Source organism: Oncorhynchus mykiss, chromosome 17 (genome assembly GCF_013265735.2).
Source record: "Oncorhynchus mykiss isolate Arlee chromosome 17, USDA_OmykA_1.1, whole genome shotgun sequence".
Taxonomy (NCBI): domain Eukaryota; kingdom Metazoa; phylum Chordata; class Actinopteri; order Salmoniformes; family Salmonidae; genus Oncorhynchus; species Oncorhynchus mykiss.
This window is the reverse complement of record NC_048581.1, coordinates 76183966-76207688: the sequence shown is the minus strand read 5'-3', so window position 1 is coordinate 76207688 and position 23723 is coordinate 76183966. Positions and strand designations below refer to the sequence as shown.

At 42.0% G+C, this 23723-nt stretch overlaps 1 protein-coding gene across 8 annotated transcripts in view; it reads left to right on the top strand.

The window, feature by feature from the left end:
- The window catches only part of LOC110494596 (forkhead box protein P1-B), a 233073-nt gene extending 209760 nt beyond the window's left edge, over positions 1-23313 (top strand). For 7 of the 8 annotated variants that reach the window (XM_036950691.1, XM_021569804.2, XM_036950692.1 and 4 more), the window contains 7 exons: positions 10788-10998; positions 11186-11262; positions 11967-12068; positions 14113-14234; positions 15049-15118; positions 15342-15508; positions 18616-23313. In XM_036950691.1, the coding sequence (XP_036806586.1) occupies positions 10788-10998; positions 11186-11262; positions 11967-12068; positions 14113-14234; positions 15049-15118; positions 15342-15508; positions 18616-18754 (888 nt within the window). In that variant the 3' untranslated portion in view covers positions 18755-23313. The remainder of the gene's footprint in view (positions 1-10787; positions 10999-11185; positions 11263-11966; positions 12069-14112; positions 14235-15048; positions 15119-15341; positions 15509-18615) is intronic. The other variant, XM_021569807.2, reaches the window with a different exon arrangement.
- The last annotated feature ends 410 nt before the right edge of the window (positions 23314-23723 follow it).

Genomic DNA, 23723 nt, shown 5'->3' with positions numbered 1-23723 from the left:
TTACATACACCTTAGCCAAATACATTTAAACTCAGCTTTTCACAATTCCTGACATTTAATTATAGTAAAAAATTCCCTTCTTAGGTCAGTTAGGATCAACACTTTATTTTAAGAATGTGAAATGTCAGAATAATAGTAGAGAGAATGATTTATTTCAGCTTTTATTTCTATCATCACATTCCCAGTGGGTCAGAAGTTTACATACACTCAATAAGTATTTGGTAGCATTGCCTTTAAATTGTTTAACTTGGGTCAGATGTTTCGGGTAGCCTTCCACAAGCTTCCCACAATAAGTTGGATTAATTTTGGCCCATTCCTCCTGACAGAGCTGGTGTAACTGAGTCAGGTTTGTAGGCCTCCTTGCTCGCGCACGCGTTTTCAGTTCTGCCCACTCCAATACCTTGACTTTGTTGTCCTTAAGCCATTTTGCCACAAATTTGGAAGTAATCAAATCAAACTTTATTGGTCATATACACATGGTTAGCAGATGTTAATGCGACTGTAGCGAAATGCTTGTGCTTCTAGTTAGCAGTAATGTCTAACATGTAATCTAACAATTTCACAACAACTACCTTATACACACAAGTGTAAAGGAATGAATAAGAATATGTACATATAAATATATAGATGAGCGATGGCCGTGCGGCATAGGCAAGATGCAGTAGATGGTATAGAGTACAGTATATACATATGAGATGAGTAATGTAGGGTATGTAAACATTATATAAAGTGGCATTGTTTAAAGTGACTAGTGATACATGTGTCACTCATTCCAATTTGTAATTATTAAAGTGGCTAGAGATTTGAGTCAGTATGTTGGCAGCAGCCACTCACTGTTAGTGATGTCTGTTTAACAGTCTGATGGCCTTGAGATAGAAGCTGTTTTTCAGTCTCGATCCCAGCTTTGATGCACCTGTACTGACCTCGCCTTCTGGATGATAGCGGCGTGAACAGGCAGTGGCTCGGGGGGTTGTTGTCCTTGATGATCTTTTTGGCCTTCCTGTGACATGTGGTATAGTAGGTGTCCGGGAGGGCAGGAAGTTTGCCCCTGGTAAAGCGTTGTACAGACCTCACTACCCTCTGGAGAGCCTTACGGTTGTGGGCGGAGCAGATGCCGTACCAGGCGGTGATACAGCCCGACAGGATGCTCTCGATTGTGCATCTGTAAAAGTTTGTGAGTGTTTTCAGTGACAAGCCAAAATTATTCAGCCTCCTGAGGTTGAAGAGGCGCTGTTGTCCCTCTTCACCACACTGTCTGTGAGGGTGGACCATTTCAGTTTGTCCGTGATGTGTACGCTGAGGAACTTAAAACTTTCTACCTTCTCCACTACTGTCCCGTCGATGTGGATAGGGGGGTGCTCCCTCTGCTGTTTCCTGAAGTCCACGATAATCTCCTTTGTTTTGTTGGCGTTGAGTGTGAGGTTATTTTCCTGACACCACACTCCGAGGGCCCTCACCTCCTCCCTGTAGACCGTCTCGTTGTTGATCACTGTAGTGTCGTCTACTTGATGATTGAGTTGGAGGCGTGCATGGCCATGCAGTCATGGGTGAAGAGGGAGTACAGGAGAGGGCTGAGAACGCACCCTTGTGGGGCCCCAGTGTTGAGGATCAGCGGGGTGGAGATATTGTTTCCACCCTCACCACCTGGGAGCGGCCCGTCAGAAAGTCCAGGCCTCAGTTGCACCTCAACCCAATTGAAATGGTTTGGGAGGAGTTGGACCGCAGAGTGAAGGAAAAGCAGCCAACAAGTGCTCAGCAAATGTGGGAACTCCTTCAAGACTGTTGGAAAAACATTGAGAGAATGCCAAGAATGTGCAAAGCTGTCATCAAGGCAAAGGGTGGCTACTTTGAAGAATCTCAAATATAAAATATATTTGGATTTGTTTAACACTTTTTTGGTTACTACATGATTTCATGTGTGTTATTTCATAGTTTTGATGTCTTCACAGTTATTTTACAATGTAGAAAATAGTACAAATAAAGAAAAACCTTTGAATGAGTAGATGTGTCCAAACTTTTGACTGGTACTGTATATATATTTATATATCTTTTTTAAATATAGACATTTCTTTAATTGAAAAATCCCCTCAACATCTTGTTGTGAACATAGTATTTTGTTGATTCCACCAAATAAGCTTCAGAAAGACAATGTCTCTCAAGTTAAGAGCAATTCTGATGGCTGTTCAATGTCTTATTTTGCCACATTCATCGGACCATAACACCATCCCTACTGTATATGTCATCATACCATTATGTGACTTACTGTTCAATCCTTATCTTATAGGCTGTACCACTTAACATACAGCTTACATATAGCTGCTATTTTGTCCTGTTTTAGAAGGAACCCCATTACCATAGTTCAGTCATTGTGACAGTTCATTCATAGTGCCTCAAGCATGAGGGCCAGTACACTGTGGGGCTGAACACAGCGGCACACACACATACACACACACAGAGGTCCTCTTCTCTGACGAGTTCCTTCCAAAGCTCCAATCATTTATTTCCAGTCAGTCTCTGTACGGCGCTCCACGTAGGCAGGCGGGCGGGCGGGCGGGCGGGCAGGTAGGCAGGCAGGCAGGAGGGCAACATAAAGCTCCTGGATATGTAGAGTTACAATAGGTTGTCTGTTGCAGCTTTGCCTCTGTCACACACACGGATTGTGTAGATTAGGCTTCGGAACGAGGGCTTGACACAGGGACATTTGTATATGAAAAGTGGCTAGGGCAGCAGATAGCATATTGACTTCTCTACTTCTCCTCTCCCCTGTATCAGGGCTCTGTGTTAAAGCTCAGGGGGGACACTGCTTTTTTTACACCCTTTTTTCTCCAGTGGCAGTGCAGTGCATGCTGGTAGCTACAATGATTTGCTATGATAAATGTATCTAGCCCTGGCGTGGCTCGGTGGCTGCATCATTGGGGCAATCCCACAGGTCAAGGCCTGAGTCTCAGCTGGAGCTGAGTTAGACTATAACTGGAGATGCCCTCTGAGTTAGATCAGGCTTCATACTATAGACTGAGTTAGACCAGGCTTTACACTATAGACTGGGTTACACCAGGCTTTAGAATATAGACTGAGTTAGACTAGGCTTTAGACTGTTCAGGGAGTGGGTGTTGATGGGAGAAAAAGCTTACAACAGAAATTAACGCCTAATTTCTTCACCCTAACAATTAAAGTAAAGCATAAGGTTTTATTTATTTGCACCAAAGTCAACAAGTGACAGACAAAACAGTACAGTACAGATACAATATACAGTTGAAGTCAGAAGTTTACATACACTTAGGTTGGAGTCATTAAAACTTGTTTTTCAACCACTCCACAAATGTCTTGTTAACAATCTATAGTTTTGGCAAGTCGGTTAGGACATCTACTTTGTGCATGGCACAAGTAATTTTTCCAACATTTGTTTACAGACAGATTATTTCACTTATAATTCACTGTGTCACAATTCCAGTGGGTCAGAATTTTACATACACTAAGTTGACTGTGCCTTCAAACAGCTTGGAAACTTCCCGAAAATGATGTCATGGCTTTAGAAGCTTCTGATAGGCTAATTGATATCATTTGAGTCAATTATAGGTGTACCTGTGGATGTATTTCAAGGCCTAGCTTCAAACTCAGAGCCTCTTTGCTTGACATCATGGGAAAATCAAAAGAAATTAGAAATAAGACCTCAGAAAAATTGTAGACCTCCACAAGTCTGGTTCATCCTTGGGAGCAATTTCCAAACGCCTGAATGTACCACGTCCATATGTACAAACAATAGTACGCAAGTATAAACACCATGGGACCACGCAGCCGTCATACCGATCAGGAAAGAGACATGTTCTGTTTCCTAGAGATGAACTCACTATGGTGCAAAAAGTGCAAATCAATCCCAGAACAACAGCAAATGACCTTGTGAAGATGCTGGAGGAAAGAGGTGCAAAAGTATCTATATCCACAGTAAAACGAGTCCTATATCGTCATATCTTGAAAGGCCGCTCAGCAACGAAGAAGCCACTGCTCCAAAACCACCATAAAAAGCCAGACTACGGTTTGCATCTGCACATGGGGACAAAGATCGTACTTTTTGGAGAAATGTCCTCTGGTCTGATGAAACAAAAATAGAACTGTTTGGCCATAATGACCATCGTTATGTTTGGAGGGAAAATGGGGAGGCTTGCAGGCCAAAGAACACCACCCCAACCTGTTAAGCACGGGGGTGGCAGCATCATGTTGTGGGGGTGCATTGCTGCAGGAGGGACTGGTGCACTTCATAAAATAGATGGCATCATGAAGTAGGAAAATTATGTGGATATATTGAAGCAACATCTCAAGACATCAGTCAGGAAGTTAAAGCTTGGTCACAAATGGGTCTTCCAAATGGACAATGACCCCAAGCATACTTCCAAAGTTGTGGCAAAATGGCTTAAGGACAACATAGTCAAGGTATTGGAGTGGCTATCACAAAGTCCTGACCTCAATCCCATAGAAAATGTGTGGGCAGAACTGAAAAAGCATGTGCGAGCAAGGAGGCCTACAAACCTGACTCAGTTACACCAGCTCTGTCAGGAGGAATGGGCCAAAATTCACCCAATTCTTTGTGGGAAGCTTGTGGAAGGCTACCCGAAACATTTGACCCAAGTTAAACATTTTAAAGGCAATGCTACCAAATACTAATTGAGTGTATGTAAACTTCTGACCCACTGGGAATGTGATGAAAGAAATAAAAGTTTAAATCATTCTCCCTACTATTATTCTAACATTTCACATTCCTAAAACAAAGTGGTGATCCTAACTGACCTAAGACAGGGAATTTTTACTAGGATTAAATGTCAGGAATTGTGAAAAACTGAGTTTAAATGTTTTTGCTAAGGTGTATGTAAACTTCCGACTTCAACTGTACAATATAAGTACAAAAAAAGTTTGTTCAATCAGTTCAACAGAGCATACTAATTATAAATGTACATGATATATTAAGTATATGTCACGGACGTCATGGTGGAAATGACCTGCACCAAGGTGCAGCATGGTAAGCGTACATTTTCCTTTATGTAAATGTCACCAACACAACAAGAAACGTGATGCTTACTAGGGCTATCGTGCCACTAACAAAGACAACTACCCACAAACTACAAAGGAAAAAAGGCTGCTTAAGTATGATTCCCAATCAGAGACAACGATAGACAGCTGTCCCTGATTGAGAACCATACCTGGCCAAAACATAGAAACAGAAAACATAGAAATAAAGAAACTAGGATGTCCACCCTAGTCACACCCTGGCCTACCCAAAATAGAGAATAAAAGCCTCTCTATGGCCAGGGCGTGACAGTATACAAGAAAATACATTTTTAAATAAATGTGTGTGTGCGTGTGCGTATGAGAGTTAGGCTACATGGAGGAAACTACTGGGTAGTTTGATTCTTCAGGCTGACCTCTAGTCTATGCTTTAAGTTATTGAGGGATGATGATGTTTTGACAATGTGAAGATAGGAATTCTAGAGTATGGAACATCTGTATCAGCCAGAGAATTGACTATGTGAGGTGTTGCAGTGGGGAGAGTGAAGGTTATCGTTACGTCTTGTGTTGTATGCATGGGTTTGGGAATTAACCTGGAAGAATCCATTGAAAGGTTTAGGTAGATTTTGGCTTGGGCGGTATACATTATACTGGGGTATTTGGAAAAAGCCACAGGATGGTTTTTCAATACTGTCAATACCGTTAACTTTTTCTTGGATGTTTAAAAAAAAAAAAAGGTTAATATTTTAGCTACTTTTTAAGTAAATACATGCAGTCAACTTGTGCAATAGGTTGCTTTCTTCATTTCATCTGTCAAATGAATATGTACTTTACAGTAGTTCCCAGTCACGTGTCACATGGTGTTTGTTTACAAGCACACAGCGACCAGAGACCAGAGCCTTGTGAGTCACTCACTGTCATGCAGCATGTGCCAGGTGAACTAATTACAGTATGGAATTCACAACTAAATGTTTGCCAGCTAGATATCTTATAACTATTAAGTTAACTGGCAAAAATATGCTAAATGCTCTGCAGTTGTGCATTTGGTTTGCTAAATTAGTAGCTAGCTAGCTATTTACTTGTATAGTTTAGGTCAGACACTGTACAAAATGTTCGCAATGCGCTCGTTAGCATTTTGTTAGCATTTTCTATGACGATTCCTTAGTACGTGTTAACATTCTGGGCTTTGAATATTAGTACTGCTGTCGATATATTAAGTACCTGCAGTCAACTTGTGCGCTAAGTAATAGATAAAGCAGATCACGTTCATTATTTTGCCAATTAGATATATTTTCATTATATAACTTTTTTATTATGAAGCTTACTGGGACTAGTTTCCCAAAACAGCGATTTGAGCCAGTCACGGGTGTTTGTTTACAAAGAAGCACAAAGTGCAAAATGGGAGCTTTGTGAAGTGAGGTGATCAAGTTACACTTGTATGAAATCCACTACTAATGTTTGCCAACTATATATCTTATAACTATCAAGTGAACTATCTAAGATGTGCCTAATAAATTCTCTCCAGCCGGGTTTTGCTAACTTGCAAGATCAAGCTTCTTAGTAACAGCAGCAGAGACAATCCCCTCACAATATTTGTTTTGTGTGTGTGCTGAAAACTGCGTTTTGAGATACTTGCATAACTTTATGAGTTAAATGCATGCGCTCGTAAGCATTTACCTAGCTTCCGCTATGAGAATTCCTTAGTACTTGTTAGCATTTTGTTAGCATTCTGGTAAGTTATGTTTTTGGGTCTTTTTTTTACATTTGAAAAAAAAATAGCAACCCTTGTGTGCAATACCGGTAATACCATGTAATCTGGATACCTCCCAACCTTAGGTAGGCTGTCTGGGAGGTATGTGTATTTGTAGATGAAGGTGCATAAATATATTAATGTTGTGGATAGACAATATATTGAGTCTCTTAAACAGAGGGGCAGATGGAGCCAAGGAGTTAGAGGAGGTGCACATTTCTTCTGTATGATGAGTAACTTGTGTAGGTAGGAAGCATATGTACTGGCCCAGACATTATTGCAGTAAATGAGATATGGGTCAATTAGGCTGTAGTATAGTGTTAGGAAGCAAACCCGATGAACCAAACCACTAATCTTTCTGATGATAGCAACGGACTTCACCACTTTGCAGCAGTCCATTTCATTCGCACTAATTGAGATTCAGGATTTATTTTTTATTTTTTACAAAAGTTGCATTTTTTTACATTTTAAGATTTTGTTTTATCTGGAACCATTTAGAAAACTTGGCCAAGCCTGAGTTGGCTTCATTGATTAGTGAATCGAAATTCTTGTGTGATAAAATTAAGTTGTTATCATCAGCAAAAATAATGGGAATCGTGGATCTTAGAAACAATACCAGTTTCCATTGATTAATTAGGAGCACATACACTATATGTACAAAATTATGTGGAGATCCTTTCAAATTAGTGGAGTTGGCTATTTCAGCCACACCCGTTGCTGACAGGTATATAAACTCAAGCACACAGCCATGCAGTAGAATGGCCATACTGAAGAGCTCAGTGACTTTCAATGTGGCACCGTCATAGGATGCCACCTTTCCAACAAGTCAGTTCGTCAAATTCCTGCCCTTTTTGAGCTGCTGTAAGTGCTGTTATTGTGAAGTGGAAATGTCTCGGAGCAACAACGGCTCAGCCACGAAGTGGTAGGCCACACAAGCTCACAGAACGGGACCAAGTGCTGAAGCATAAAAATTGTCTGTCCCTGGCTGCAATTCTCACTGCCTAGTTCCAAACTGCCTCTGGAAGCAATGTCAGCACGATATATGTTTGTCGGGAGCTTCATGAAATGGGTTTCCATGGCCGAGCAGCCTCACACAAGCCTAAAGATCACCATGCGTAATGCCAAGCGTCGGCTGGAGTGGTGTAAAGCTCGCCGCCATTGGACTCTGGAGCAGTAGAAATGCGTTCTCTGGAGTGATGAATCATGCTTCACCATCTCTCAGTCCGACGAACAAATCTGGGTTTGGCAGATGCCAGGAGAACACTACTTGCCCAAATGCATAGTGCCAACTGTAGAGTTTGGTGGAGGAGGAATAATGGCCTGGGGCTGTTTTTCATGGATTGGGCAAAGACCCCTTAGTTCCAGTGAAGGGAAATCTTAATGCTACAGCATACATTGACATTCTAGACAATTCTGTGCAAGCCGGGCCTATTCGCCAAACATCAGTGCCCGACCTCACTAATGCTCTTGTGGCTGAATGGAGTCTAGTCCCCGAATGGAGGCTAGATGTTCCATCATCTAGTGGAAAGCCTTTCCAGAAGAGTGGAGGCTGTTATAGCAGCAAAGGGGGGACCAACTCCATATTAATGCTCATGATTTTGGAATGAGATGTCCGACTAGCAGGTGTCCACAAACTTTTGATCACGTAGTGTATCTACAGCACACGTCATACAGTACACTCTCCTACATAAATGGTCTAATTAACAGTTAGCCTAGATTAAATACAGAGCAAGCATATACTGTACATACACAGTGTCAACTGAATAGGATTGTGTTTATTCCTTTGAGCTTGATTGGAAAAAAATTCAAGACAGAATGCAGCGCATAAACTGTGTGTGTGTGCGTGTTTTGTGTGTGCGATGCATATGTGTTAGTAGTTGTCATTGTGTGGTTGTGGGATTGTGTGTCTGTAGTTGGTGTCACTAAGCATTCTTGTCAGAAATCTGACCTTTTCACAGTACATAATTAAAATTAAGGAGGGAATTTTTGTTTATTTTTTCTTTAGCAGCTTGGCGAATCAAAGCCAGTATAATTAGATCACCCATTACCATTTAATTAATTTCTGTGTGAAGTCTCATTTTGTCTCTGCACTGGAGTGAGCCCAAATGGTGAGGGAAACAAAGGCCATGCTATTACCAGGCTGTCTGGCCTATTGTTGAGGGCCACTCACTGTTTATGGCTGGGGAATATGGATGAAACATGAAACAAAGACTGCTAGTCAACAGGAAAATAAGTCAGACGCCCAGTCTATTGATAGTATTCTGTCAGAAAACAATAAACCCAAGTGTGATTTATTTGGGTCTTGATTTAGAATAACACACTTGTACAGTAGTGAATTTACAGTAGTGAATCTACAGTATACAGTTATGTGTTAATGGACATTTTTTTCAGGGGTTGATCAAGTCTGAAATTTGAAAGTGGAAATTACATACTTCTGAGGCTTTTTTAAATACACTAGAATTTTTACATTCCCTGCATTGCAGGAAAATGATCCTATAACAGGGTGATCAAATTCAGATCCTTCATGTATTTGTGAAGAACTCTGTCAAAAGGCATATTTCGGCCTCAGAATTGTAAATTAACATTAAATGCATACATATCTCTATTGATGCAGAAAAAACAGACACAATTCCTTTGTTTTAGCAAGTGAATACAAATACAAAAAATACATTTAATTTAAAAAATCACACTAGCCGTAACCTGGTTACGTCAATGCCATGTCAATGATGAATTAAGCAGTGGTGCCAGCCATGCAGCTAGCCCCAGATTTCTTTATTATATACTTGTCTATCATATGGGGCCATCTCAATGGTAATGACTGCTAATAGGGTTGTGGTAATTGGGTGGCCATGTAGGCTCCATGTGATGGGGGTGAGATGTTAAACACTGTCTGTTCACTTTCACCTTCAAGCCCCCCGCCTTCCTTGCATCTCCAGGCACCCACAACCATTATCAGCAAAAATTTGACATCTGATACCTCCAAAGCAATTGACAGCTTCGACTTTTCATTAATTTGTTAGCAAAGTCCGCAAATGATTGTCAAAGAGGTGACGCCTCCTGCCCACTCTCTCTCTCTGTTTTTTCCTCCCCTCTTTCCTCGCAGACTGAAGTGGTGTTTAATTTGGAAACTGGCCTCCTTCGGGCAAATTAGCAATTATAACAATTTTGTGGGAATATGTATATGTGTCATTAGTATTCTTGCAAATTAATAACTGGAGCAAAGGGTCAGGCTAGAATTTTCCACTTGACTGCTGTTCCACTGTGGAGGCAGTGTTTGGAAGCAGCCTCATCTGCTGGAAGCCATGGTATACCTTTGGAGCACTTGGCTTAATTAGTTTACCTTGTAGACATTATTACTAATATCTCTCCCCACTCCCTTTTCACACCCCACCCCTCGAAAGAACAGCAAACCCTCTCTCTCCCCCTTCTACAAAATATTCCGTAGCCATTTTGCGCCAGCCAGCGTAGCCCTGATGATGGGGTCATTTAGATACAGCATTTAATCATCACATCACCTCCATAAGCATCTCCTAATTAGAGTCCTTACAATACAATTTCAGCTTGTAATTAGCCCAGATTGTCTGCTTCCTCTACGTGGCTTATTAGTGGTTGCTCAGCGGGAGGTGAGAATCTCACTGTCATTTGTCAGGGCTGTTAGTGCCGCCCATCTCCCCTCACCCTTGCCAGTCGCCCATCCCCGGGGAGGGGAGGGGGTTGGTTGAAGTGTGTGGGTGTGATCTGCCAGCAGATCAAACAAAGGGAGGCAAACAGAGAGCAGGAAGCTGAGCCGTTAGGGAAGGAGGAGGAGAGGAGAGAGATCCATGAGGAGGAGGTGAAAGAAGTGAAGGATGGAGAAGGAGAAGGAGGTGGAGAGAGAATGAACAGGACGTTTAGCAAACGTTCACGGATCATCTTCAGGGTGGCCCATAATTAAAGCTGTGATCAGCCTAGCCAATGAGGCGTCTTGAGACACTGGATAATTAACAAGCTCCGGTCTGTCTGTCTGTCTGTGTTGTGTTTTGTTTACTCTCTCTCCCAGCTCAACCTGGTGTCCAGCGTCACCCTGTCCAAGACAGCCCCCCATGAGGCCTCACCCCCCCTGAGCCTGCCCCAGACCCCTACCACCCCCACGGCCCCCCTGACGCCCCTGTCCCAGGCCCACTCTGTCATCACCCCCAACAGCATCCACCACAGTGTGGGCCCCATGCGCCGACGTTACTCTGATAAGTACAACATGCCAATCTCCCCAGGTACTGGACCCATATACCCCCCCCCCCTCCCACACACACACACACACACACACACACACACACACACACACACACATACAATTTCAAATCTATCAGACTGCAAATGGAAATGTTGCGTCTATAATAGCTACTAACTATGGCTTTTGTCTATGTCTGTCTGTATGTTGTGGTTGCTACCCTTGTACAGATATTGTCCAGAACAAAGAGTTCTACATGAATGCTGAAGTCAGACCTCCCTTCACGTATGCCTCGTTAATACGCCAGGTAAGGATCCTCTGCTCGGCTGGCTCCGATCTGCTCTGGGCTGGTAACTTGTAATGCATTTAATCTGTCACTTAAAGGAATAGGGCCTTTAATCTGCTTCAGTGGCTTCCGTCGTTAACAGGGCACGCAGCAGCAAAATATTCAGCCAAGACACAAACTGCTTATTTTTTCCCTATGCCTCCTTGTTAAATTTCAAATACAATTTAGACGTGCAGCGGAAGATTAACCATCTGCAAATGAGTGGAAGAATGCGCTCGGGACAGCCATATATAACAATTACTTTTGATTAAGCATTACAGTGAATGTGATTATGAAATTCATTTCACACAACAGTAGGGATGAACCTGAACCTGTTCTAAGATGGCCAGTCAATTATCGGCCGGCTCGCAGTAATCTGTGATCTCAGGAGTTAATCTGAGCCTGGCGTAATTGCTGGCCTGTAATCTGCCTGAGAAATGTTTTCACTTCCCTCCATTTACACTGCCAAAAGAAATATATTCAAATTGCGAAATTTGAATGGGAACCAGACAGTGTTCCATAAACAAAGCAAGAGGGTACAGATTGTGCACAAAATCACACAGACAGACTGTTGTCTGTGTTCTTTCAGGAGAGCACAGACAACCTGCATGCCACTAGTGAATAATGTTTGTTTTTCAGAGGGAACAAAATGTTAAATGTTGTTTCTGTCTCTTGGTCTTTTCCAGGGTATCCTTGAATCCCCAGAAAAGCAGCTAACACTAAATGAAATTTACAACTGGTTCACACGAATGTTTGCATATTTCAGGCGCAATGCCGCAACATGGAAGGTAAAAATCAGTCTTCACCTTAGACTAATATAAAGGGCAGGGATTGTTGTGTTGATCTTGTGGAATTATACTGAACAAAAATATAAATTCATTGTGCAACTATTTCAAATATTTTACTGAGTTACAGTTCGTATAAGGAAATCAATATTCACAAAACAAAGCAATGTTATGCTATTTTTCTTTTCTTGAAGCAAACAGAAACAAATGTTAGCCATCTAAGAGCTAAAGGGCCTATGTCTGTATAATGTTGTTCTGTGGACATTTACAATGCATAAGCTCTCTTGTTTTATGTACACAGAACAAAAATAGAAATGCAAGATGCAACAATTTCAAAGATTTTACTGAGTTACAGTTAATTTAAAGAAATCAGTCAATTGAAATAAATTCATTAGGGCCTAATCTATGGATTTCACATGAATGGGCAGGGCTGCAACAGGTCATGGGGGGGCATAGGCCCACCCACTTGGCAGGCAGGCCCACCTACTGGGGAGCCAGGCCCAGCCAATCATAATGAGTTTGTCCCCACAAAATGGATTTATTACAGACAGAAATACTCCTCAGCACCCCCCCCCCCCCCCCATACCCCCCAGATGATCCCAAAGGTGAAGAAGCCGGGTGTGGAGGTTCTGGGCTGGCGTGGTTCTTGATATGCCACACCTGTCAGGTAGATGGATTATCTTGGCAAAGAAGAAATGCTCACTAACAGGGATATAAACAAACATTGAGAGAAATAAGCTTTTTGAGCGTATGGAAAGTTTCAGGGATTCTTTTATTTCAGCTCATGAAACATGGGACCAACAATTTACATGTTGTCTTTATATTTTTGTTCAGTGTAAATGATAGTGAAATATATCAAGTTTAAATGCAATGAATGAGCCTGTATCCAATTCATAACCTTGCCACATTTATTATATCTAAATAGAACCACTCCTAACACAAACACTGTCCGTTGCCTTGCAGACAAACATATGAGGGAAAACGTTCATTCTTGTAAAAAATCCCCAGCTAATATTTGGAGATGTTTTTGGTGGTGGGTGGCATCGGTTTAACACACCAATGTGCTGCCAGGAACTTCTGGCCGAGACCCTCCCACAGAATTTAAACTGAGAACACCTTATTTCTTTTCCACTGGGCCACACACACACACAGGCAGACAAACCCCAGAGAAAAAGAGAGGGCAGACAAAAAGGAGGAGGAGAGAGAGTAGGAGAGAAGGAGTAAGAGAAAAGAGAGTGATGAAGCATTGAAGGCTACCCTCATAAGGCAAGGAGGGCCTGTAGTGTAGCGTATCCACAGCGCAGCTGTGAGTGAGACCCCCTAGCCCCTCTCCACGGCTCACTGTCCTCCCTCAGCTCTCTAACTGCCTGTTTCCCCTGCCGCTGACAGCCCGACCATAGGGGCACATTTGAGTTATAAACAAAAATCCTACACTGTGACACACTCCTGCATATTGGCGTGCACACACACACAAAAACACACTAAGGTACTCAGATGACAAGGGGCCAATACATTTACAGAGTTCTAATCTCATGTGTCAGTGATTGGTTAATTTAAAAAATGTAACCTTCATACTCAATGGTCTCATGAAAAAGCTTATAATGTAAGCCAACAGCTAAAGCTTTTGGAAGTGTGTCTTCTTCCTTATGGTTAAATTGTAGGTAAAGTCATAACTGAAACTAACAAGTCTAACAGACTGGTTTATTTGATCACTGTCTTTGTTCAGTCTGGGTTTTTGTTATCAAGGTTTTGGTGACTCTTCTCAAATGGCTCATCATAACTTAAGGCTCTGTGAATGATATCTTGAAAGGATGTTGATGAAATGAAACTGTATTGCCATAGTAACTGGAAAATATTTCCACAATCTTTTTCTTGTTTGAAACTTTACTGCCGATAGATCACTGATACTTGAAAAAATTTACAAGGTTCTATCATGTATGTATGTGCCTGTCTAAATGTTTCTTCTCTGAAATGAAATGTTAATGATTAGACGTTTTCGTGTGTTGATAGAATTTTTCTCTCCCTTCTTTTTTTAAACCAACTGCAGAATGCAGTCCGGCATAATCTTAGTCTTCACAAATGTTTTGTGCGAGTAGAAAACGTTAAAGGGGCTGTGTGGACAGTGGATGAACTAGAGTTCCAAAAGAGAAGGCCACAAAAGATCACTGGGTAGGTCTGCTATCTCTGGCTGACTCTCGTGTCTGGCTGGTTGTGGATCTATGGGAAGAGGCTGCTCCATCTCATTGTCTGTGTGCCACGATGCCCCCCAAAGTCCCTGCTTGCTTTGGTGTGCAGCATCCCCCATGCTTTCAGTACTCTGCCGCTGGTGTCGCATCATCACCCACATTGGCTTGTACTTGTTTTCATTTTCATTTTCATTTTGATCCTTACCCTTTCCTCCCTTGTCCCTCTGTCTGTCCATGTGTCTATCTGTCTGTCTGTCCCTGTGTCTATCTGTCTGTCTGTCCTCTGTGCTGTTGTGTTGTGGTCACTGCATCTGCATCTGGCTGCCCTGCTGCTTGTCTCCCACCCAGGGTACCATCCGCACCAACCTTTCCCAGCATAAGTGCTTTGTGAGAGTAGAGGACGAGTTTGGGTCCTTTTGGACTGTTGATGATGAGGAGTTTAAATGCGGCCGCCATATACAGCGAGGCCGGCCTCAGAAATACACAGCTGATGAGAACTTTGATGAGCTCCTAGTACAGTAAGAACGTCTGCCTGGCCCACCCCGCCTCTTGATCCCCAGCTCCCCCCCCCCACTACCTGCATGCTCTGCCTCTGTGTTCCCATCATGCCGCTGTGTTTAGCTCTTCCTTTTTACATCATGCTTTTACAAAAACTGCTTCCATCAACTTGTCTTGTCTTCCTTACAATGAAAACAATTAATTTAAATGAGTCAGTGCATTTTCATTGTGTGATAAAATTACCAGCATTTTATTAAATGAACTACGAGCATTTTCTAAACTAAAGTTGTTGTCTGCAGAAGTCCAGCCTTAGTGAAGAACATCCAGACCAGCTTGGGCTATGGTCCGGCTCTCTCTGCAGCCTTCCAGGTAAATATGAATACTGTCTCAGTATCAAGCTCTATTTACCTTGTACCCTTTCACTGTGAGGGGAAAGAAAGGCAGGAAATAATAAACATAACACTGTCTCCACCTCCGACTCCTGGTCACTCTTACTTGTTTTTGGATGTAGTGCAGGTGGGATGGAGGGAAGTTGAAATGTGCTGACAGTTCTCTTCCGTTTCACTGTTTTAACACTGTGCATGCTTTTCAGGCTTCAATGGCAGAAAACAATATACCTCTATACACTACTGCTTCCATTGGAAGTCCTACCCTCAACTCGCTGGCGAATGCCATCCGAGAGGAGATGATTGGAGCGATGGACCATGGAAACAGCAACGGCAGTGACAGCAGCCTAGGACGGTCTCCCTTGCCAGCTATGTGAGTGGCTCCTTACTTTCTATTTATAGTATCTGTTTAAGACTGAAGGGAAGGAAAGAGTTTCAGCTGGTCACTGATTCAAATAGATCCCAAACAGAATGGATTTGATCAGACATTATTTTAATTATTTTTTTTCAATTACCCCCTTTTACTCCCCAATTTCGATCTTGTCTCATCGCTGCAACTCCCAAACAGGCTCGGGAGGCGAAGGTCGAGTCATGCGTCCTCCGAAACATGACCCATCAAACCATGCTTCTTAACACCCGCCCGCTTAACCCGGAAGCCAGCCGCACCAATGTGTCTGAGGAAACACAGTTCAACTGACGACTGGGGTCAGCCTGCAGGCAACCGGCTCGCCACAAGGAGACGCTAGAGCGCGATGAGCTTAGTAAAACCTCCTCGGTCAAACCCTTGCCTTCCTATGGGACTCCCAATAACGGCTGCTTGTGATACAGCCCGGGATTAAACCCGGGTCTTTAGTGACACCTCTAGTACTGCGATACAGTACCTTAGACCGCTGAGCCACTCGGGATGCCCAAACACATTTTTTGATCTAGCATTTTAATATCACCAAAAATGCCTTAAAATTGGATGTTACATGGAAATAACATATTTAAGGAACATGAAACAATGCTAAATAAAATAAGGATGACATTGGAGCGGTTGAATGAAAGGTCAGAACCGTGACTATGGCTGTAGCCTTCCCTGAAAAAGGAAACTCCAAAGCCAGGCAGGCCGGGAAGAAAAGACTGGAGCCCTCTTGTTATTTCAACACAAAGTTTATAACTCTCCTTTATTACGGTTTAAAAAATTGTCCTACTGTCGGCTGAGTCCCGCCATAATCACCCCTCCAATTTAAAAAAAAATATTTACAAAATGCCAGAACACAAAGTGAAAGAGCTGTTGTCTCCTCTACACTGAAACATGAGTTAGAACACATTCAAAACCCTCTCGGTTGTCGAAAGAAAAAAAAAAAAAAAAAAAACGTAATTAGTCTAGAAGAAATAGTCCAAGGTTCCCATGTAGGAAAACTGTGGTCTGCCTGGAAACCGCAGTTCCCTATTCACTTGTTGTATAGCACTGTCTTCTATGTTCTAAGCCTAAAATAATATGGGGCAGGCAGCATAATTTCCAGATGTGGGGCAGACCACTGATGTGCAGCTCTGCTAGATTTAGGGATGTGAAATATCTCAGCTAGAGGGAAATTGTGACTGAAAACAAAAAGGTGCAGTAATGAGCTTGTGGCGAAATGGAGGAAAGTGCCATCCCTAATCACTGGGAACATAGCTTTGGGCATCGCTCTGGAACAGGAAAGGCAGAGACAGGATGGGTGTGCTGGCCCAAAGGCTGCCTCATCTCTCTCCCTCTCTTTATCTTGAGGCTGATAAAACCCATATACTGAGCTATTTTCACAATATGTATGTGGATAAGCTTTATATAAGAACAAAATGCATCAGAGCGTAAAACTTCAGTGCATTCGTGCAAAGCACCATTTCTTCTATCTTCTATGAAGCAACACGCCTTCAAACAAAAGTTCAGGTTTACTTGCTAGCACCTCTATTGCTCTAAAGCCAGCTCCCTCTCTCCTCTCCATTCTCCAAGAGACACACCTCACACAAGCTACAGAATCACTACATCCTCATCCCACACAAACCAAACCTAGCTCATAGACCCAACGTCTTACAGGTCTTCACCTGGCTTACAGACAACTACTGGCTATAGAGTGGTCCAGGCCTTACATGTGTTTACCAGCTGTCTAGCTCAAAGCCCTGAATGGTGTTAGACAGAGTTAGACTTTTACTACAGAGAAGAAACCAGGGCTTTTCTCTTTTACAGGCTGACTATAATCAGGTATCCAGACCCAGCCAGCTAATTAGCAGAGTGTGGAGTCAGCATGCAGTTCAATAGCATAATAATAACAATTTCATGTTTGCCCTGCAGCCAGGGATTGAGACCTGAGGCGATGTGACTTGTGAAGTTACTTTGATCTGAAACCAATAGAAAAGCTAACTTTACTTTTTCCCCTGTTTTATAATCACACCTACACTAAATGTGTCAGCTCATTAGCATAGAAATGTCTCCATCAAAATATTTGCATATCACGTAAGACATTTGTGCGTAAATAAATTAGATGAGTCTGGGGGGACAGAGAACATGCTTGTCCCTGGTCGCTGTTCAAAATGGGCTCAGCGTCTCCTACTGACGCCGTACAGCACGGGGTTGGCACTACAGGTTAGAATGGGAAATATCCTGCAGCTTCTCATAATGTTTTCATTTTTTCCCTCCTCTCTGCACTAGTCGGGCCTCCTTCCCGTGCGCTTTATTCCTGCGGTGTTTCTGTAATGAGAAATTTGGCAGATCTCGTAGAGCCCCCTTTGCCCAGGCAGTGGGCTGGGTTCATGTTTTGCCTTGTTTACAACTGACAGCGTTATTATTCTCTTAAGGGCTCTCTTTCTTATCACAGTGTTGTGTTGAGCTCGCCTTTCTGCTCTGCTCTCGCGCCTTCCTGCCAGCGCTTTTCTTCCATTATTGACACTTGGTGAAAATATGCATTAATTTTGGAGTTTAAAGCATGTATAGCGGTGTCTGGTCGCTGTGTTTGCTTGAAGTTGATTAATGATAGAAGCCGGCTCGGGGTCGTCCTCTGGAGACCCGCCTCGCAGGTTGTGCATGTTAACGAGTAGGAAGAGGAACACACAGCGCTCGCTGTCACTGATCTACCGCCACCAGGAAGCTGACAACAGCCCACTCTCTCCCTCCGCAGAGTCCATTCTCCTCTCTCCCCGTCGCACGTTGTTAATCTTCCTCATTTATCAGTTCTAAGTGAATACCCTGTTGTCGGCTGCTATGAAAATAAAGCCTGCAGGTTTCCCGGGATTGGAATACCTTAAAAGAAGGTGAAGTTATCAACACCAGCCAAGAGAGGCCCATCTCAGAGATTCATTCGAGCCACTCGTTTGTTTTTGTTCCTCCTTTCTCTTTTAAATCTGAATCAATACATGTCTGTGATTCTCTTTTGAGGAGGGAATGAAAGGTTCAACAAGGGATTAACCAACTAAAGATAAACTGGAACATCCACTGTCTGTTTGTGTTCTGTTTCCATGCAGGCATCACATTAAAGAGGAACCGCTGGACCCGGAGGACCACGAAGGCCCCCTCTCCCTGGTGACGACGGCCAACCACAGTCCAGATTTCGATCACCACAGAGATTACGATGACGACCAGGGCCACGATGACATGCTGTAAGGTCGGGCCCCCAGGGGCCCCTCCCAGAGGCAGAACTAACCTTAGTCATCTGTGAGACGCCACAACGTCACAGATAATACAGATACAAGACTGCAGTCTCAGTCCTCTGATGACAGCTATCAAATGTTTCCAATTGACTTTTAGTGCCATTAAATACATAGTGAAAAACACAAGAAAGAGAATACGTCCCACTTGGGAGTATTTTTGATTTATATCTACTTTTTGGTTTAAGTGAACGAAAATAAGAAAAAAGTAATTTCTACTCTACATGCGTTGGATGGACATGTTTGGTACTGGGGATGACTTCTTGGTCAGCATTCTGGCTTCAAATCCAGGATGGACTTGGACTTGCACTGTGCAGCCAGTATGAACTTGGACCTGCACTGTGCAGCCAGTATGGATTGCATACAGCCCACTCAACCACACTGAGCATGGACTGCAGAGGGGTTCTCTCTCTCACACACACACAAACACATGCCCATAAACTCAAGAGATATTGAATGACGTTTAATTTACGCTCTGTGTGTGTGTGTGTGTGTGTGTGTGTGTGTGTGTGTGTGTGTGTGTGTGTGTGTGTGTGTGTGTGTGTGTGTGTGTGTGTGTGTGTGTGTGTGTGTGTGTGTGTGTGTGTGTGTGTGTGTGTGTGTGTGGGTAGATTTTGTTCATGGTCACTGCCTTCAAAATTTCATTGGTTTGCTTCCATCTAGGGTGGGAGGGATGTTTTTTGGTGTGTTTTGAGGGTGAGGGGTTTAAAATATGTATTTTCCATTGTTTATTGTTGTTGCATTTGATTTCTGTAACTGATCAGACCTCATGCCCATGCTGTGGAGATTCTGTATGGTCAGCACTTAATGATGGATGTTTAGGATTTCCTTTCTTGTTGTTTCCTCTCTTTTTTTTTACATGAAGCAGAATGTCAAATACCATGTAGTATTTTTCTGTCATTTGTTCCACATGCTTCAGAATGCCACCCCTCTAACATGTAGTCCATCCTCATCGCATCCCCCCAAGCTCATCAAGTCCATCCTCATTGCATCCCCCCAAGCTCATCAAGTCCATCCTCATCGCATCCCCCCAAGCTCATCAAGTCCATCCACAATGCACTACTCGTAATGAAGGCTCTCTCCACGCATCAATGAAGTTTTGTTCAGGAGTTGTTCATTTAAGATGGGAATGAATGACAGAGAAATCATGCAGGTTATGATTTATCCTCATTCAATTATATTTTAAAACAGCCCTTCAGGGCAGTGCGTTAGCTGCAACCAAATTTCTGATCATTCGCAAGCTCCCAGTTTAAGAAAGAAAATCAAATGTCAGGTGTGTATTACAAAGATAATATTTTAGACCAACTAATTGTGATTCCTGAACACAACTCTCATTGTATAGTTTTCCACACTGTAATTTCAGTCATGGAAGGATTGTTTGGCCTTGCTTGAAGATATCAAAGTTATTTTTTTTTACCATATGCATGACCAGTTGGCTCTCAAATTTGTTTGTGATTAATAATAATTACACACATCAGATGAAATATTCATGTTCTTAATTTAGGGATAATCCCAAAAACTGGCAATAAGACCTGATCATTGCTTCATTCCAGTATTGGCAGACATGTTATGCCCCCAGAAACCCACACACCACAAGGTAACTGATGATCTGGGTACTGTTTGGGGTCAACATCAGCAGACCCCAATGACTAAGTCAGAGTAGTGATGTAGACCCTGCAATAGGGTGGATGGGATTGATGCTGGGGCTGTGAGGCTGAATACAAATGGGCTTGATCCTACTGTAGTGTTGGTTTATGATATGAAACAGGCTCATACAAAGACTCACAAACATTACTTTTTAAAGACTGCAACCAACCACTTTGCATTTTTTATTTATTATTATTTCTTTTTTTTATTTGTAACTTTTGTTTTTAGTTGTTGATGTTTCTAAAATCTTGTTCTGTGACTACCAAAGATAAACTACAAAGTAAAAACAATGTTCTCTGTTTCATGCAATAGCAGATAAGGCCAAATATCCTCCATTCTCTCCCATTGGCTGTGAAAGGATCTAAAGATGGAGTATAGTCTCAACTGTGTCAATCCAATTGCACATTGATTAGAGAGGACGCTCCTCAAGCTGTCTGACTGTCATTAGCTTTAAAGCCAAAGGAGTCTCTTGTTGAGTGCAGTAGCTGCAGGACTTTGCAGTGACCACAACTGAAAGAGAGATACAGAGAGTCAGACAAACATTATGACCAAATTAGGGGAACATATTCTTTGGGCCAACGAGAGGAAAAGGCATCACTCTGTCTATCAGCAGCAGATTGCTGTGCAACCTAGGGGGATGAAAGGAGATTATGGTAATAATGAGGATGGCAATGATTTAGCAGTAGACAGGAGAGCTTTGTAGAGAACAATGTGAAAAGGATTCTATACTTCAACTGGACCACCCAATGATTAAATATTTTGTTTTATTTTTTATTCTTTATGAATTTGTATCCTTTCCAATGATTGTATGCCACTTTTGAGTGAGTCCTGCTATCTTGACGGGATTCTACTGTTCTTTGTTAACATTGGTAAGGCTTTATGATTGTGTTTAGTTTCTGTCAACATATTACTTTTTATATTAAAAAACACTCCTGTCAACTAATAAGCTGGGTACAGGGTACTTTATGGCAGTTATTTGAACATTCCACCATGCATTTATATTACACATGAAAAGGGCAGTCTGTGGTTTTCAGAAAATGTATTTAATAACCATTATCATGCAGCTGTGGGATGGGTCAGCAACAGATGGACTGGGATCGTGAGAACAACTTGAGCTCATCCAAATCTAGTCTCTTGCTGGTTTGCTTGGTATTGTAAAGGGGGAGATTTGAACATTGTCAGTATGTGTAGCTTGACATTACTAAAGATAACAGCCTGCGAAAACTGTATGCATACCTCAGTTCCAACCTATAGGGAATAATTCAATGAAAAGTGAAAAAAAAACTTTCACCCAGTTGTACTTTGTTCTATGTCTTGCATGTGTAGTCTAAAACTGGAGAGAGAGATTTTTTGTAAAAAACACCCCAAAAAAGAATATGAATATAAAATTAGACCTTGTTTATCTTGAGGGTCTCACAATCCAAACCTTAGGCCTTTTTTCATTAAGAAATCACCCAGCTTTATTTGATCCCATTTTCCACAATCTATTGTCATTTGTTTGGTCATGGGCTTTCCAACAGTAGGGTGTACGTACATGTCAGTATAGCCTTGTCTTTTTCTTGTCATTTTCTTTCCTTGTGTCTTTCAAAGATCAAAAATGCATTTGTGTTATTCTTTTGGCTTCATCACAACGGCTTTGTATGAACTATAAAATAGCTATGAAAACTGCTGTATGTATTGGAATAGCAAACTGTGCTGCAAATGTATTTTACTTAGTAATCCTTGCTTAAAAAGTCATACATGCAGACATCTGTGTGAGATGGGCGGGGCAGGGTGGGGGATTATCCCAGATTGTGGATTTTAAACTGTTAAATAGAAAACAGACTTTTCTCTGTTATCATTGACCTAAGGATTTTGTACAGATTGTTTTCTTCCGTGTGTTAAGCTGTTTTTGATACTTCCTTTTGACGGTCTAACCACTGCCTTCTGTGGCTAGAAACATTAGTGCTCGGAGAAATGGCAGACAGGTATATTTCCTCTACAAGACGGAGATATCTTGCATGACTAATTCCAGGGTCACAGAGATGAAAAATAATGGTTAAGTGGTCAGTAATAATATAAGGGTGTATCAATCTAATGATATTTTATATGAAACAAATAGGGAAAAGAAGAAAAATATGCAGTGCCAAGATGTAAAGAATATTTGTTAAATGCTTTGTTTTTTCCCCAGAAGAATCCATTCATTCCTACATATATTATCAAAGATGTGTCATCATCATGTTCAGTACATCCTCATTAGGTGAAATACATATCGCTTTTTAGTTGGCCTCTAAATATCTATATCTCAATTGTTTGGAAATGTTTCTCTTTTGATCAGTAAAAATCAAGCACAGCAGGTGCTTAAGTGGAGCACAAAGGTTAAAGGCTAAAAGTCGGATGTGAATCGGACTCTGTACTCATCCTTGATATATGTTGATTGTAAAACAAGAAATATCGGTAACCTTATGACTTTGCTGTGCTCTGTGTAGGTGGCATTAGATTTCCCCTCAAGACACTTGCAGCCATGCTAATTTACCACGGTTCCATCAATCATGACCACCCCACTGTCATTCACCACTGTGTTGTACCATCACCCTCTTAACCCATGCTTCTGGAGGAGGGATGGAGGGAGGAGGGATGGAGAGAGGAAGGAGGGTACAGGAGAGCAGCTGTCACAGTGCTTTAATGCAGCAGCTAAGTTAGTTTTCTGTTGAAGCTGTACTCTGTAGTTTTCTGTTTATTAACTAAAGATCCTGCTCATCACCTCCACCATCAGTCTGTAATCTCCTCATCATTCCTGGTCTGTCTGATGCAGACTATTTTGTTGTACAGTCAGTCTCAGTAACTGACGTAAGCTTTCTAAAAATGCAATAAAATGCTGGTTGTTCATGTTTGTTATCTGAAGTCCTTTCTTACTTGGTTTAAATGGCAGGGATCTGTATACAAAAAGCACTGAAATGATAGTTGCTTTGTCCGTGTGTACCAACGCAGGACGCAGAAAGGATAAAAGGCAACTTGATAATTCATTTATTTACAGAGTCATGTTATCTTGCCATAGCAAGTGGGTACTTTATACTCCAAAAATCTCCCCACAGCGATTCCACCTATACACTGATATTGTAATTTTTCAATTTTTTAAGTGCACAGATACAGGCCTGTTTGTCATCTTCTGCAGGACTTATGAGTCTGTGATGGTGACCATCATCATTTCAGCCTCAACATTAAATTATCTTGTGATTAAAAAGAGCAATTTAGGTAACAGCATTTGATGAGCTATAAATTGTAACTGCATTAAAATT